This window comes from Colias eurytheme, chromosome 4, assembly GCF_061535395.1.
Source record: "Colias eurytheme isolate Ceu_HAF_F1 chromosome 4, ilColEury1 Martin Lab GWU primary, whole genome shotgun sequence".
NCBI classification, from domain to species: Eukaryota; Metazoa; Arthropoda; class Insecta; order Lepidoptera; family Pieridae; genus Colias; species Colias eurytheme.
Genome location: NC_142983.1, coordinates 11,352,641 through 11,366,901, shown reverse-complemented (window position 1 = coordinate 11,366,901; position 14,261 = coordinate 11,352,641). Strand labels below are relative to the sequence as shown.

At 33.8% G+C, this 14,261-nt stretch overlaps 4 protein-coding genes across 4 annotated transcripts; 2 read left to right on the top strand and 2 right to left on the bottom strand.

Moving 5' to 3' along the window:
• Positions 1-679: 679 nt before the first annotated feature.
• On the bottom strand, positions 680-3,429 carry BCAS2 (BCAS2 pre-mRNA processing factor). The gene is made up of 5 exons (XM_090120265.1): positions 3,192-3,429; positions 2,956-3,119; positions 2,296-2,508; positions 1,650-1,803; positions 680-893 (listed from the first exon to the last, which is right to left on the bottom strand). The coding sequence occupies exons 1-5, from the start codon at positions 3,264-3,266 to the stop codon at positions 759-761; spliced, it is 741 nt and encodes a 246-aa protein (XP_089976391.1). The 5' UTR covers positions 3,267-3,429; the 3' UTR covers positions 680-758.
• Positions 3,430-3,744: 315 nt separating this feature from the next.
• Positions 3,745-5,199, top strand: CCDC53 (Coiled-coil domain containing 53). Its single transcript, XM_090120264.1, has 3 exons — positions 3,745-3,903; positions 4,051-4,215; positions 4,575-5,199. The coding sequence occupies exons 1-3, from the start codon at positions 3,853-3,855 to the stop codon at positions 4,833-4,835; spliced, it is 477 nt and encodes a 158-aa protein (XP_089976390.1). The 5' UTR covers positions 3,745-3,852; the 3' UTR covers positions 4,836-5,199.
• Positions 5,200-6,231: 1,032 nt separating this feature from the next.
• Positions 6,232-7,684, bottom strand: RpL36A (ribosomal protein L36A). The gene is made up of 3 exons (XM_090120263.1): positions 7,596-7,684; positions 7,284-7,457; positions 6,232-6,395 (listed from the first exon to the last, which is right to left on the bottom strand). The coding sequence occupies exons 1-3, from the start codon at positions 7,596-7,598 to the stop codon at positions 6,258-6,260; spliced, it is 315 nt and encodes a 104-aa protein (XP_089976389.1). The 5' UTR covers positions 7,599-7,684; the 3' UTR covers positions 6,232-6,257.
• A 340-nt stretch (positions 7,685-8,024) lies between these two features.
• On the top strand, positions 8,025-13,974 carry Caf1-105 (chromatin assembly factor 1, p105 subunit). The gene is made up of 8 exons (XM_090101462.1): positions 8,025-8,245; positions 8,362-8,589; positions 8,878-9,086; positions 10,134-10,312; positions 10,656-10,746; positions 11,360-11,563; positions 12,467-12,600; positions 13,343-13,974. Exons 1-8 carry the CDS (start codon positions 8,117-8,119, stop codon positions 13,945-13,947), a joined length of 1,779 nt encoding a protein of 592 aa, XP_089957588.1. The 5' UTR covers positions 8,025-8,116; the 3' UTR covers positions 13,948-13,974.
• Positions 13,975-14,261: the final 287 nt, after the last annotated feature.

Genomic DNA, 14,261 nt, shown 5'->3' with positions numbered 1-14,261 from the left:
AAATTATCTTTTCAGAAAATAACATAAGAAACTAGAAAACACGTTTTTCACTTCAAAAACAATAATTAAAATCACCATGCGTCAGTGACCAGACTGGTCACTGAAACAAATTGAGAGGGCTACATTTCATTTCAAACTGTCGAACTGACATATATCTGTCCTCTTTTTTCGCATGACATTTTGCCATAAGCCAAAAAGGCCAAACTAGTGCTTTATTGTTCAATTGATTGTTACTTCTCCAGGGTTGTTAATTGCTCCGAGGCAAAAACAGTGACGCTTCGTTCCAAACAAATAGAGTAAATAAATGGTTGCAAAATGCAAAGTATAAAAATATGTCATCTATGGTATTCAGGCTTCAGAAATGAATTACCGAAACATGCATCCAGCATCCACCATGCATCATTCAGAACCGCTCAGCCGTTCTTGAGTTAAATAACGGTATATTTCTTATTTATATGTGATATAAAATGTGTATGTATAGGTAAATGGGAATAATATTTTTGTCAACTACATAAAAAAACGCTTTATCTATGGGTAATCCTGAAATTTTAGCAAAATTATTTAATATTTATAACTCTAAACACACTAATATTTTTACCCACTTATTAGTTACTTCATAGAAATAGTTACTTAATTACATAGGTCAAAGTTTAGAATGTAGTTATAGAATGTTTTTTTCATGTCAAATAAAATACCAATTATTCACAAATATATTTAATTAAATCCTATTTAACTTATTGCAATTAATGAGAGGTAAATTAATCGGCAAACATGTCTTCAATTTTCTTTTGCACTTCTTTCTCTGTTTCTGAATTAAGTTTGTCAGGTAAATTCTTCATGGCTTCCATGTCCATATCTGGTGCCTCATTATCACTTGTGGCTTGACCCTTTGCCTGGAAAATAATTAAATGTGTTTATTTATCCTAATATTGTTACTAAACTTAAAAAAAAACTTTTCATTTGCATTTACATGGTCAAATAAGCTACATTGGTTACTAAAGTTGCCTTTAATAATCATAGTCACATTATCTCCCTACCTACATCTAGTTTTATGCAAATCTATTCAACCAGATTTCATACTAAAGTTAAAACATCCATCCATGGACGTATAAAAAAAGACGGACGGTATATCGCCTAAACATTGAGTGAAGCCTAGTAATGGCGGCGAAACATCCATGTGTGTGTGCCATGTTGCCATGGCAACAGCTGTCCTGTTGACAATGGCGGCTGTATTTTTTTCTATAAATTTTGCCGTAATAATTTTGTCATTAAAACATAAAAGAAATAACTTGCTTCCCTGTGGAATGTAATCCCTTGTGTTTTGTTATTTAAAATTGTACTGTTGCGACACCATTTAACCACGCAAGACGGCATTTTAAATATTTTTTGTGAAACAGTGACGCAGTTAATCAGTCGGTAGTTCACGACGTAATGGCGGCCGACTAGCTTACTATGGTGAGAGTGTGTGCGTGTTTATTGTCTTCACACGATCGCTAGCTTACTATGGTGGCTTCACGTTGTTTGTTCGTAATACGGCGTCCGTCTTTTTTTATACGTCCATGCATCCATCAAAGTAAGCTAAAGAATTGACCCTTATTCATTGGCCACAGACAATTTCTAAAAAAAAAAACATTTTTTTTACAACATACCTTATCCAACTGTATCTCAAGCTGCATGATGGCTCTCTCAAGCCTATAGTTGTCAGACACGAGCTGCGCCCAGCGGCGACGAAGCGCACGTAACCTCGCGCCACTGGCGGTCTGCGAACGTTTGCGCTCCCAGTTCACTGCAGCTATTTGTTTTCTGAATTAAAAATGAACAGATTGAACAAAAAAAGTTGCATACATGCTGTTGAAAAAGTATATTCAACACTACAAGAATGTATAAAAAAACAATGTAGTCAATAGTCATAATTAAAAAGGTGAGAATTCAATATGAGAAACAAATGTTGAATAGTGCAATAAAATAAAATCATTGCATGAGAAACAGCTCTGCTTAACATCTTGGTTTTTGGTGGTAGTTATGAACACTTACAAAATAAAATGTTCATAAGATATTTGAAGTGAAAACTTCTTTAGCGGCGTTGAGCACTTTTTCTGTAATGGTTATAAAATCTTAAACTCGCGTCAGGACACGTGACCTGATCGAAAAAGCGTAAGTCGGATGGATATTAAACATGCTCAACGTTAATAACCAAGTTTTCACTTCTGCCGGCACTCCCGGAGTGCAACCCGTCTTTTTTTTAGGAAACTGAATAACTAGTAAAACAATTTCAAAATAATACATTCTACCAACCTCAACTGTGTATGCACATTCTGTGATCGCTCAACAAGAGCCTGCAGTACATTGAGGTACGACCGCCATGCCTCTGAACTGTATTGGAGCTGCAACTCCAAGTTCAGCACCCTGATGGCCTGGTGCGAGAGCTGCGCGTGAGAGTTGTCCACTGCCTCTGTCCATGCCGCAGGTTCTCCGAGTCTACCTGCTGGAGGCGGTGGCAGTTCATATCTGAAAATGTTGGATATTAAAATATTAATAGAGTACTAGAGGTCCGCCCGTGGTACATATTTCTCAATAAAAGGTAGCATATATCCTTTCTAGGGTATCAAAATATCTCCATACCAAATTTCATGCAAATTGGTTCAGTAGTTTAGGCATGATCGAGTAACAGACAGACAGACAGAGTTACTTTCGCATTTATAATATTAGTAAGGATGATGATAAATATGTGTTAAGCGAATATAATAATGTTTACATAATTAAAATAGAATATAATAATTTTATGCAGTAATTGTAGAAATTAGTTTTCTTTTTATATAACTTTAGATTCATATCTATTCATTTTGATTGCAAATGAGGGTTGTTTAAATCAACATAATATTACAGCCCTGTACATTGTATAAGTGGCTGAATGAAACTCCTGGTCAAAATTTACTTTTATGTTAAAAAATATACCTTTTCATTGACAAAGGTTCCATTGGTAATCTCTGCTGCACGCGTTCCATTTCTCTCTGCAGAGCCGGTGTTTCGAATGCAGTGCTTGGTTCGGGGCCTGCATTTTCAAGATAGTTCTTTGTAGGTCTGTATCTTCGACATTCCTCCTCCACCATTGCCAGTGCCTATTTAACGAATATCATTTAATATTTAATTGCTAAGATAAAATATATGAATAGCTGTTATTGTGTACTAACCGCTTCCCTAACTCCCGGATCATCATAACCCTGGTCAATGTAGGGTAAAGCATCAACAACGACTTCTCCTGCCATATCTTTATTTGGAGTTCAAAGCGTAAAATGTAAAAAAGATTACAATAAATGTATTATCATGAAATATGTATCATTTCGTTGCTAGAACTTAGAAATTAATTAATACAAAAACTGTGTGCTTGTAATTTGTAAATAATGAAGTGTCAGTTGTCACTACTGTGTCAGACTGTCAGTCTGCAGTCAGCACCAATCAGTAGGTAGTCACCGACACCACAGAGTGCGTAATATGCTACGTAGACAACAAAAAATATGTATGTATTGTACAGTTTTCTACTGTACACTGTACGGTATGGATAGCGTACATAAGCGTACCTGCTAATGGTTATTCAATAGTCAATACAGTTTATCTTTTATTTTAGATGTTTAATCTTGTGTTTAACAACTCTGTTATTTTTTTTTTGTAATAGCAATAATAAAATTAGAAATCTCATTTCGTTAAATGTCATTGTCAAAAACTATATAAATTGTGATTTGTGTGTTTGTTGATGAAAAATTATTTTTTATTACCTACTATTTAAAATTACATCTAGAAAGTAGACAACATATACAATAATACAGATTCAAATTTCAAATCGAATTTTTAAAGATGCAGGATAAACTAATTAATCAAGAAATTGCTAATTTGGACTATAATAGTGTAAGTATTCATAAATTTTAAATACATGCAATATTGGGGCTTGATTTATAAACCTAATGTTTAGAAATAAGTTTATCTTTTTTCCTATTTAAACTCGTTTACCCGAAGTTACTACTGACTAACAACAATTAAAATATTTTATTCCAGATAGCAGCATTACAACAAAAGCGAACCCTCGCCTTTGTTAATCATTTTGTCGTCACAACTGTTCAATTTCTTAACAATTTTTCTAAGCAATGTGAAGAAAAGTTGATGCAATTTGAAGATAAGTTAGAGAAAATTGATGCAACAATGGTTTTATTGGAAACTAAAGTAAGTAAGCATATTTTATGTAGATAAAAAAGACGTGTGGCACTTGGGGACTGCCGCGGTAAAGCTATTGCATGCTATGCCTTCAAGCCACACCTCCACCCGTCGGAGTGGGGAGCGTGCGTTTTTCGTTACTAAATTTCTGGATACGGTCCCCGCGCTCAAGGCCCGAGATAGAAGCTATGCAATAGCTTAATAACTTACATTACTTTGCTAATACCTAACATAAAATGAAAAAAAAGTTAATAGAACCATTTATCTTAACACACACCAATTGTATACAAAGCAATGTTATATTGTGTTTGTTTGCATTTTATTGGTATACATAATTTTGTTAAGTTTTTACCATTTTTCTGTTGCAGCTATCATCCATTCCAGAAGTGAATAATGTAGAAATACCAAAGCAAGTAGAACCTACAGAAGAAAAATCAGATTCTAATACAGAAGTAATGCCGCCTGAACCAGAAACTGTTCTAGAAGAAAAGATTGAGACACCAGTGAATCCAGAGTATTTGAGATTTGTCAAAATGGTCCAAGTTGGTGTGCCGTTACAAGCTGTGAAGTTAAAACTTACTTTGGAACGATTGGATCCCAATGAATTGGACAAAATATTGGCAAAATAATTGAAATTATGTTTATTATCGATTTTTATATAGAAAGCTTTAATTATGTGCAATGTTTCCACTATGTTATATAGAAAATGTATGTTTAATTTTATTCTTAGAATATTGGTAGTTTTAATCTATTTACGGTAATACTAAAGTAAATTATGAAACTGTTATCTTGGGTAGCCTAGTCTATAGTGCAAATAAATTGTGTGATGAACATAGGTGTTTATTCTGTGTCTGGGTGTTATTTATCTGTATAAGTATTTATTTAAAATTATATATGTATGTTTATCAGCCATCTGGTTTCCATAACACAAGCAAAAGCTTAGTATGGGATCAGATTGTGCCGTGTGAAAATTGTCCTGAAATATTTATTTATTTACTAATTATTCTAATATTTAAATGATAAACATTTTGCAGATAATATTATTAGAATAATTTCAGGGGGTTTGCCTGTGATAGCTTTATGCGTAATAACTCTGGCCCCGGAATCACGGACACAATAGAAAAACTATTGTGTCGTGGACCGATCGGGCCGTTCGGGGCTCAATGGGATAAGCTAAATAATTATTGATTGAATTTAAACAAAATTTAGAAAACACATTCATTGCTACATATTGTCTGTAAAAAATAATTGGAAAGGTTTTATTGGAGACTTTATTCTGGAATATTCAGATGTTGTATGGAATATGTATGCAGTTATCTATCACATTTATGTAGAACTAGCGGTCCGCCCCGGCTTCGCCCGTGGTACATGTTTACGTTTTCTCTACATAAAAACCATCCTCGTAGTTCAAGGAATATAATAAAAAAGAATTATCGAAATCGGTTCAGCCGTTCTCGAGTTATGCGCTTACCAACACATTTTGCGATTCATTTTTATATATAAGATTAAATAGAAGATTCTCTTTGCTCGTTTTAAAGAAATGTATGATAAATATGTTCATTGCAATTATAAATAAGAAAAAGAAATAAAATATAGATAAGGATATAACGATTTGTATACATTATTTATATAATATGAACTAGGTGCATTATTATAAACTTATGATAGGGCAAATCTATCTAGAATATATACAAAAATAACAATTTTTCAATAAAAATAAAAAGCAGTGTTAGATTTAAATGCATTAAATTAACAGAATTTTCTATAGATTGATTTCATTTCATTTTTATTCATTTTATTTAATTGCTACATATATTATATTATACTATTCAAAATAGAAGTGTGACTAGATTTTAAAACCAGCCATTTCTATAAATATTTGTGTAAAAACCTATGGATTAAAATTAATGATCTTGCTTGTATTGTATAGCTAGAAAATATTCATATTGTTGTTCATAAACTATAACTCTGTTATATACTATTTGCTTTACATAAGATATGAAGGATTCAAATAAAACAATAGTATTTTTAGCACTTATTTATTAGCCAGCCTAGAACTGGATCATCTGTCCCTTCCTCTTCTTGTCACCGCCGAGCTCAAAGTGTTTGCATCTCTTGAGAGCCACCTGCGACCTCACCTTGCAGTCGGCACACTCAAGACGGAGCACAATTTTCTTTGTGGTTTTCGCCTGGTAATAAAAAAATTATTGAGAACAAATATCCAATTTGTATAATAGAATTATTTGTGTGAATATATTTAAGTCTGTGCATTGCAACACTAATGTTTTAAATCTATGTACAATAGAATTTCTTTGCAAACTAGTCATGAAATTATAGTGTTTAATAATGATAATAAGTGAAGTTTTACTTTACATTACATGAATGTTTAGACTTTTACTGTATGTATGAAAATAGAAAATACTAACTGATCATTGAATATTGTAATAATTTCGACTGTGTAGTTTTGAAACATCTATGCTTAATAAAAATGCGGATTGTAAACTAAAACAGCATAAATTTACAGTACAAATTGCTAGAACAACAACAAGTTGAGACAACTTCATAGAATTTAGCAATCAATTTAGCTTTAAATTATGAAAGACGAATATTGTAATTATTTATATTGCGTGTAATGGCTGGTTCACACTTTGATTAGTGCGAGTGCAGGTGATGAGTAGTACTACGTGTGGACAGCGACTGTTTAGTGCGAGTGTTTAGTAGGTTGTGTAGTAAAGTGAATAGAAGCGTGTTCTATTTTTTTGCGAGTGGACTGCGAGTAGCCACGTCCCGCGCGCCCTCCCTTCCCCCTCACTCGCAGCGTGCCTGCACTCGCACTAATCACCTGCACTCGCAGTCAATTGGACACTACTCGCACTACACACCTGCACTCGCACTAATCACCTGCACTCGCAGTCAATTGGACACTACTCGCACTACACACCTGCACTCGCACTAATCACCTGCACTCGCACTACACAAAGTGTGAACCAGCCATAAGTAACACACGTTTTTTTTAAAAGATTGTACTATTGCTGTAGTAAATAGTTTAGTGAAGATAATTTGAGGTTAGACTTTACCTTCTTTTTGAAGATAGGTTTGGACTGACCACCATAACCCTGTTGTTTGCGGTCATAACGTCTTCTACCTTGGGCAGCGTGCCTTTCCTTAGACTTTTTGTACTGAGAAACTTTGTGAACTTTGTGGCACTTGCATTTTTTGCAGTAGGTTCTGCGCTGTTTTGGTACGTTAACCTGGAATAAACAAAACCCCGGTATGAAATACAGAACAATTAGACATAACTATCACACAACCCACGTATTTCACCGCATAAATCACATTTGTGCTAGTATATTAATTAGATTTCTTTGGATTTAAATATTAAAACACACCATTTTGCCGTTTTCCTATCTCTGCCGACCAAACGTCAAAATGAAAGAGAGACTGTGGAATTGACAAACAACAATTGACATTACTTAACATTGACATTTCTAAATTCTATTTTATTTTTCTACATGTCAATGAATGTATTATGTATAGCGTACAGAGTTTTTTGGACGGTGTCATTAATTTGTACAACATAAATCTTGTGTATATTTAAAGGACAAATGGGAATAAGCGAGCATAGATCTATTGTGCAATAAATTTGAGTTATTTTTAAATAATCTATGAGATTTGTAGAGTTATTCATCAGAAACTTATTTTATAATTTATTATTTTTTGTAAGATTGACGGTGTGGGTGCAATATAATATGCATAATCTGTGTGATGTGTCAGAAAAAAACACCTTGCTCTGTAGTCTGTGTTTGTCAGCTGTCAATAAAAATTGGCGCCAATTGAGCTTTTGAGTTGAAAACAAACTTTATTGTTAAGAATTTAATATAATTCGTTTGTAATAAACATATAATTTACCATGAAGTTTGCAATACCAGAAATATCGTGGCACAATAGGGATCCTGTGTTAAGTGTAGATTTTCAACCACGATCAGATTTAAAAGATCCCTTACGGCTTGCTACTGGTGGTACGGATTCTCATGTCGTGGTAAGTTTTATTCAATTAGATCGTCTAATACTAATGTATTGCTAATTGATCGCCCTCTTTACGCATTTTTTTTTAAATGAAACTTTTTACGCATTTTTGTACGACGATTATTTCAGATATGGTATGTATCAATATCAGAAGCAGGAACAGTCAATTTAGAAGTAGCAGCAGATCTAACCAAGCACCACAAAGCAGTAAATGTTGTGAGATGGTCTCCCAATGGCCAGTTATTAGCATCTGGTGATGATGAATCTATTGTATTTGTGTGGAAACAAAAGAATGAGGATCCAGCCCCAGCTGTGGAGGGTGAAGAGCAGGATAAGGAAACATGGGTTATACATAAGGTGTGTATATACAAATTTATTATATAGCTTTTTAATGGTTTCATATTGCAAAGACTATGTTGTATTTGTTTGTTTCAGTTCAGGTGGTATTATTGGTATCATAGCTTTTTTTTTTCAATTATAAAATTGATTTGCTCATTATCTGTGTGAATTAGTGCCATTAAAATAAATTATTTCTTTACCTTCTCTAAAAAATGTTATACATTTCATAGTAGGCAAATAAAGTACTATTTATATTTTTTTACTTATCAAGTGATGTTTCTTATCCATAATAATTATACTTAACAGACACTCCGCGGTCACATGGAAGATGTCCTCGATCTAAGTTGGAGCAGTGACTCCCTGCACCTTGCATCAGGTTCAGTAGATAACAAGTTGCTTGTATGGGATGTGAGTCGAGCTCGGCACACCTGCCTGGTGACTGATCATAAGGGCTTTGTGCAGGGGGTTGCTTGGGACCCTAAGGGACAGATTATCGCATCTGCTTGTACTGATAGGTTTGTATTGTTATTCTAGATGTTTTATATTATGTGATTTACTTTTTGGGGTTAAAATATATAATATTATATATGTATCATGCTATATAATAAATAAATTGTTTAAATTGTTTGTTTAAATGAATGCACTTCGATATATAGCAGATATTGTTCATGATTATTTTGTTTGTTTTTATATTTACAAAGAAAAAGTGATAGGTACTGAACCTAAGAATGTTATTAAATGATTATAGTGCTTATAATTTACAGCAATGTAATAAAAGCAAAAAAAAAAAATACATAACAATTTGATATATATGTATATTTTTAATATAAATCCCTTGTGTGTCCCTTAGAGGCTTAGACACATAAAACTGAAAGAATAGAATAAATAATTTGGAAAATCCAAAAGTGCACGCCTCATAATTTTTTTTTAATAAATATTTATTAATTATTATTTTTGTTTATTTAATAACAATTAAACCACATCGAATCAGACCCTGAAAAATGAAAGGGTTCTATTCCTGAGCATACTCAAGCGTAAGAGAAAAAAAAAGACTCGATTAGTAAAGTATTTCGGTCGCTATCGTGTTAACAAGAAAAAGGATCCGCACATACAGACACACGGACGTCCAAGACAGAACTTTTTTAAACTGTTTTTTAACTAGTTTAAATAACAAAAATGACATCAAAAATATCATGAACGTTAAAAATAGTGTTTTTTCTTAATATGTGTGTGTATGTATTATCTTACAAGTGCAATGTATGATACATAAAGACATTTTAAGTTTGAAAAATCAGATGTTTTGCGCGAAGTGACAGTAGTACCCACCTCAACGCTTCGCTTATGAGGCGTGCAATTCGATCGCTCTGGCGGGTCAAGAGTGGCTGAATTGGTCAGACATCCGCCCCGGAATGGCGCGAAAGGATGCGGGTTTGAGTCCCGCCTCGTGATCGAATTTTTTCTATTCTTTATAAATTTATATTTATAAAGCATTTGAATGCCATAAAACTAAAATATCAATTTCAACATATTTTAAAATTAAATCCTATAAATGAACATTCCAGAGTGTTCCGCACAATAGACATAACAACAAAGAAAGTGAATTCCCGAAGCAGCAAGGCAATCCTCCCATTTCCTGCTGACCATCCATTCCATGGAGTTAAAGTGAGATTGTATCATGATGACACTCTACAGACTTATTATCGGAGACTGCATTTTAGTCCTGATGGCATGTTTATAGCTGGTAAATATTTAATGTATCTTTTGGGTGCTATGTTAAGTGAATTTTATAAATTAAAGTAAGATTTAATAAGTAAAAAATTAATATTTAACTGTAATCTAGAAGTTAATTATTTTGTTCTCATAATATAAAGTTGTTTTCATTGAATTACAAACTTATTGATTTGCAATAGGAAAATTCAATTTAAATAAGTGAGTTTATGCTCTTACAATCTAATTTGAGTTTTTTTTTTAAACTCTGATATTAAATTGTAAGCATTGGCAGCAAATTAGTTTATAGTCACCATTGTAATTTTAATTATACCTGGATATGAGTATGCATAAGCCATAATCAAATTATGTTTCAGTTCCTGGAGGTAAAATAGAACCTGAACAAGGCAAAGTGGACACAAAGCCAATAAATGCTGTATACATTTATTCCAGATACTCCCTTAAAGTGTAAGTACATATAAAGTTATGTAAGTAAGTACATAAATAAATCCTTCAAAATTTCATTTAACAAAAAACTTGTGTCACTATTATTTGAAATAATAAGAAATGTCTGTTCAGTTCAGTTAATAATTTTTATTCAGTACTCATATGCACATTATTTCATTAAAAACATATTTTTAGAATTTAAAGCATTTCTAAATAATTAGATCAGGAAAAAAACAAACACAAGATAATTCTAATTTTTATTAATTACCTACTTTCATTCACCTTTCATAAGAAATATTTTTTTTATTAACACTATTAACACCTATACCTATTCAGTTATAAGCTCATCTATGTACAATCAATATTATAATTCTTAACTTGTATCATGGACTAATAAATAGTCTATGCTTGTATTAATCTATACTAATATTATAAAGAGGAAAGGTTTGTATGTATGTATGTATGTATGATTTTCACGCATAAACTACTGGACCGATTTTGATGAAATTTGGCACAGATAATCTATAGATCCTGAGAAAGAACATAGGCTACCTTTTATTGCGAAATATGTACCACGGCCGAAGCCGGGGCGGACCGCTAGTTACTTATTAAAGATAATAAACACAAATTCCAGTCCGCTCTGCATCCTGCCCTGCACGGAGCCCGCACTAGTAGTCCGCTGGTCCCCGCTGCAATACAAACTGCGAGACACCGGGCCTTCGCCCCCGTTCCCGGAGCCCCGCCTCGTGCTGGCCGTGGCCACCAAGCGGAATGTGCTCCTGTATGATACGCAGCAAGCCACGCCCATTGCGCTTATATCTAATGTGCATTATACCAGGTGAGATAAATTGGTCAAGTCAAGACAAAAAATCTTCTATACATATATATTATATAAAACTCAAAGGTGACTGATATAGTGATCTATCAACGCACAGCCCAAACCGCTGGACGTATCGGGCTGAAATTTGGCATGCAGGTAGATGTCATAACGTAGGCGTCCCCTAAGAAAGGATTTTAGAAAATTCATCCCCTAAAGGGGTAAAATAGGGGATGAAAACTTATACCATGAAAATTTATCTTTTCCACGCAAGCGAAGCTGCGGGCAACAGCAGTTATGTATAAATTTGTGTTTAAAAAGTACGTGAAGTACTCGTTAGTCGCTATACGTTAAGAATTCCGTTCGAAAATTTTCCCATCCACTTTTTGACCATTCCAACCATTGCTTAACTTGAATATTTTATTCGCTTCCGTACATCATAGTTCACCCATCCAATTAATAACCATACCAACCGTTGCTTAACCTTGATATTTATTAGACAGATACACAGAACAACAGTAAAGTCGTAATGTTCAAAAATTTAAATGACAATAAATTTCTTTCTTTCTTATAAAGCCCGATGGGTACTTATTACCTTTTAGATACAGATCCCTAAAAAACCGAGTATTGAAAAGTAAATAGCCAAACACGAAAAATACCACAAACACTCCTTCCATTATAATCAGTGTCAGTAAATACTTTAATCCATCAGGCCCCGGAATCACAGACACAATAGAAAATCTATTGTGTCGCGGTCGGATCTGGCCGTTCGGGGCTCAATGGGTTAAAAACTTTTAAATTTTAATCCCTTTTTTAACAAAACTTTAAAAAACATATATTGATTTAAAATTATTTTGTATATGTAACAAAATATTTGCTTTATGTTTCAAAACCTAAAAAAATTTAATAAATTTCTTATTTCAGGCTCACAGATCTAAGCTGGTCGAGTGACGGTCTCGTGCTGGTTGCTTCAAGCACAGACGGGTTCTGTTCACTCATTACCTTCGCTGAGAACGAGTTGGGCACAGTCATGTCTGCTGTTGATGTACCCGCTACAGGTAACATTATAAAATTATAAAAAAAATGGTTGTCTGTAAAGTCGGTTTACTGACGATAGTTGAACGTGACAACGTCCGATTGTGCTTCTTTGTCGCTCGTTCCGCGCTCTCGCTTACACTTCAAGACTTACATGGAACGCCTCAGAGCGAGGTAACGCCGCATGAGTCATGTTTTTTCGTGCGTGCAGCCGGCTCTATCGAATGTTGTCACGTCAATATCTATAAAATTATATGACGTGTCTCGCTTTTGTACTTTAGAAAAAAATTAAAAATTTAAATCTGTGTGGCAGAATTCGCATTCGGTCATTGTGGACGTCGTGCCATATTAAATCTGTTTGAAAATATAATTAATAACTAGTAACCGAATAAATCTATATATGTATATAAAACGCAAAGGTGACTGATATAGTGATCTATCAACGCACAGCCCAAACCACTGGACGTATCGGGCTGAAATTTGTCATGCAGGTAGATGTTAGGATGTAGGCATCCGCTAAGAAAGGATTTCCCGAAATTCTTGCGGGAACGGGAAAAAACGGGGACGTACAAAGTCGTGGGCGGAAGCTAGTACATATATGATATAATTGGAAATTTCACAAAAGATTCGATTTTAACAAATTAAAAACAAAATAATAAAAACTCATGTAAATAAATTACAACACATTAACATTGTCCAAATTACCAATTCATAATTACCATAAAACACGACAATAATTACTCATGAAACAAACCTTTTTCACAGAAGCGATGGATGTGGATGAACCACAACCAGAAGTGAAAGAAACTGCAGAAGAAAAACCAGCAAAAACCAAATCGGAGCTTCCCAAAATAGACTCGTACATCAAATTCAAAACGCCTTCAGAGAAATCGCCTAAAAAACAAAAAGTCGAAACGAAACAACAGAAAACACCAGTCAAAGTTGATTTATTAGTTGAAACTGCAATGCCGTCTTGGTCGGATAATTCTAGCAGTGACGTCATCAAACCGAGCAAAACTAATGATGTAGTTATTATAGAAGATAGTGAAGACATGAAACTCGTATATGACGATACGGAAGGTAAAAGCCAATCTCCGAAAATAATCACTGACAGTGAAGAAAAGAAATTACCCGAATCTCCTAAAAATGAAAGTAAATCGAGCGAAAAAACTTCAGAAGGAAAATCCCCTAAAAGTAGTCAGGGATCTAAGCCAAGTACTCCGACGTCCAAAAACGTGGATTTTATGAAACAAGCAAAAATAACAGATATCAAACAGCCCGTTACTGTGAAAACTCTACAGAGCCCTAAAGCCCCTCGACGAGTTAGCTTCGTGACACTCTCTAGCCCTAAGAATAAGAAATCCTGTTAGTTGTAATAAAGTATTATTTATGTATAAGTTGTTTTATTTTATCGTCCACCTCTTAGTTTTATTACTTACAACATGTTCTAAGAACCAAAGTAAAGTCGACCTTGACATAGGTACAAAAAAGTTTCAGAACCAAAAATTCCCTTGCAATAAAAATATGGTCATGACTCATGAAAAGGAACGAATTCCAATAGCAAAGAAGTCATCAAAATGTCAAATTTAGGCTTAGAATTTAGGTATTTTTCTAAAGTTTTCGATTTTGTCACACGCTTTTAATTTCTACCGAAAACACATGTACAAATGTTAACAAAAAATTA

Bases quoted from the DNA above. Each gene is read 5' to 3' on its own strand.
- BCAS2 (XM_090120265.1), bottom strand. From the start codon at position 3,266: ATGGCAGGAGAAGTCGTTGTTGATGCTTTACCCTACATTGACCAGGGT. The intron at 2,509-2,955 runs GTATATTTTTTA...CAACATTTTCAG, and splicing joins GAACCTTTGTCAATGAAAAG to ATATGAACTGCCACCGCCTC. The intron at 1,804-2,295 runs GTTGGTAGAATG...TTTTTAATTCAG, and splicing joins AATGTGCATACACAGTTGAG to AAAACAAATAGCTGCAGTGA.
- CCDC53 (XM_090120264.1), top strand. From the start codon at position 3,853: ATGCAGGATAAACTAATTAATCAAGAAATTGCTAATTTGGACTATAAT. The intron at 3,904-4,050 runs GTAAGTATTCAT...ATTTTATTCCAG, and splicing joins CTAATTTGGACTATAATAGT to ATAGCAGCATTACAACAAAA. The intron at 4,216-4,574 runs GTAAGTAAGCAT...TTTCTGTTGCAG, and splicing joins TGGTTTTATTGGAAACTAAA to CTATCATCCATTCCAGAAGT.
- RpL36A (XM_090120263.1), bottom strand. The intron at 6,396-7,283 runs GTAAAGTCTAAC...TTTTATTACCAG, and splicing joins AACCTATCTTCAAAAAGAAG to GCGAAAACCACAAAGAAAAT.
- Caf1-105 (XM_090101462.1), top strand. From the start codon at position 8,117: ATGAAGTTTGCAATACCAGAAATATCGTGGCACAATAGGGATCCTGTG. The intron at 9,087-10,133 runs GTTTGTATTGTT...TGAACATTCCAG, and splicing joins GCATCTGCTTGTACTGATAG to AGTGTTCCGCACAATAGACA. The intron at 10,747-11,359 runs GTAAGTACATAT...CACAAATTCCAG, and splicing joins TCCAGATACTCCCTTAAAGT to TCCGCTCTGCATCCTGCCCT.